This window comes from Alternaria postmessia, assembly GCF_024291825.1.
Source record: "Alternaria postmessia strain BMP 2775 chromosome Unknown scaffold_191, whole genome shotgun sequence".
Lineage (NCBI taxonomy): Eukaryota > Fungi > Ascomycota > Dothideomycetes > Pleosporales > Pleosporaceae > Alternaria > Alternaria postmessia.
The window spans coordinates 24,355-26,438 of record NW_026260264.1 but is presented as its reverse complement, the minus strand read 5'-3'; the positions used below and the strand labels follow the sequence as shown (position 1 = coordinate 26,438).

General features: G+C 52.9%; 1 protein-coding gene across 1 annotated transcript; it reads right to left on the bottom strand.

Moving 5' to 3' along the window:
* Positions 1–441: 441 nt before the first annotated feature.
* J4E82_011371 (uncharacterized protein) lies at positions 442–1,590 on the bottom strand (the record flags this gene model as incomplete). Its single annotated transcript, XM_051737579.1, has 2 exons — positions 442–789; positions 865–1,590. The coding sequence occupies 2 exons, from the start codon at positions 1,588–1,590 to the stop codon at positions 442–444; spliced, it is 1,074 nt and encodes a 357-aa protein (XP_051582668.1).
* Positions 1,591–2,084: the final 494 nt, after the last annotated feature.

Sequence of the window (2,084 nt, the reverse complement as noted above, 5' to 3'; positions counted from 1 at the left end):
AGCCTCACGAGAGGCGTTTTGAGTTGGGGTAGGTAGAGCCATAAGTGATTTGAGGTCGTAGGTTGCGCAAAGTTGGTGGGGTGGCTCACTCGCTTGCCTGGCTCACTCGCTTGCCAACCATGTTATGAAATCTTCTCGGACCTTTTTAGTCCTTTGTTTGGCAGGACTCTGTTCATGAATATCGCGCCACACCAATCATGTTCTGCATCAATACTAATGCTGGTGCAAATGGATTCTGAGTACTTGCTCCTACGGCAGTGACTTGCCATCCTAGGCAACTGACAAGCTCTCCATATCCAATCAATACTGACTTGCCCCTTTGTACAGGGTGATACAAGCCCTAACAAACCCATCTATCACCGACAAGTCTAACCATGCAGAGAAACCATAGAGGGACGAATTATATCATCGCTCCCGACCGGTCCAACAACCTCGCTCGTCCTAGGCAGGCTTGAACAGCTGACCTGGTGGAGCCTCCACAGGCTTCTCGACACTGACGCCCAATTCCGATAGGATACGGTCAGCATGCTCGCCCATCAACTTCGCCAGCTCTTCCCGGAACGTCTTATTGATGAGGTCAAGACGTAGCTTCAGGCCCGGTTGCACTGTGAGCTGCGTCTCCGAGTCTAGCTTCTTGTACGTTTGTTTGCCCCACACCAGCGCCGCACTCTTCATCGCGCTAAGGATGGCCTCGTTCTCATCTTCGTCCATGGTCTCGTTCTGGTACCTAGCTGCCTCCTTCTCCACAAAGGCTGCAACAGTCTGCGGGTCTGCATTCTGTTCAGCCTTCTTCATCTTGTCAGCTTTTCCATCATCGTTGACTATTAAAAAAGAAAAAAAAGAAAGAAAAAAGTCTTGACTTACGCTTTGCTCAGCCGTGTGAGCTACAGCTTCATCTTGGTCTGTCTCGTGTACTTGATTCTGCTGTAGTTTCGCTCTGAGGCTTTTCTGGATGTTGTGGTACGTCTGGTTACTCGGCCTTGGCTTCCCACCCCGCTTGATGATATCAGGAATCCTGTTAGCCGGGTTGGAATTGACAGGCTCCCGGCGAGCTAACAATGGCTGATCCTTGTATGGCTTGATGCCAGCATTGTAGAGATCCTTGCCACCCATGAAGTCGCTGCTTAAGAATCCGCTTGGCCCATAACCAACCGAGGTTCCTGCGTTACCAGGGTCAGAGGCTGGGGATGATGGAGCTCGGTGTGTAGGAGCTGGGAGTGACTTTCTAGTTGCACGTGTAGCTGGTGGTGTTCGGAGAGCGGTAGCAAGAGCACTCTCGGCAAACGTGAGTTCAGGTCGACGGCGACCAGTACGGCGGCGCTTGCTGGGTGTTGGGGAAGTGTCGTCTGGCTCAAATTCGTCCTCGGAAGACTCCTCAGTCTCATCCAGAGGCGCCTTCTTCTTGATCGCACGCTTCTTTGCCGACGACTTTGGCATAGCTGGGGTAGTCTCAATCTTCATATGACTGGGACCTTCCTCATTCTCGATCTTGTCGCCTATCTCTTCTGTGCTCGGCAGTGGCTTCTTTCTCATGGCCCTGCTCCCACCACTGGTGGAGAGACCTCCTCCAGCCGCACCTGGAGTCGCCATGTTGCCATGAAGAAGGCCTTTATCCTGCTTCAAGCGTTTTTCGTAACATGGCTGGCAAACTTGGAATGTGCAGCCTGGACAGCGTCGCATGGTATCCATGTTGCGCTTGTCGCATTCGGTACACTTGGCTGTGTGTACAGTCACCTTACTATACTTTGACTCGTCAACGGTACAAAGCGTCAATGATGAACCTCCTGGAGTGCGGGGCGCACGGGTCGGAAAAGGGCTGTTGGAAGCGCGTGGTGTACTCGGAAGGAGTGTGCGGTCACTTCGGCCTGGCGTCGAAGGAGCGGGAGCGGGTGCGGGTGCGGGTGAAGGTATGAGTATCGAGGTCGAATCCTTGGCGCTTCGACCTGCACCCAGTGTCGCTGGAGGATCCATAGCGCCACGTGGTGAGCCTTGCTTAGATGGCGATGTTGGTTGATCAGTCATCTTGGTTTAATCTCCTTGTTCTTGCGGAGAATGAGCCAGCTCAGATGTTGATCGCAGTGTTC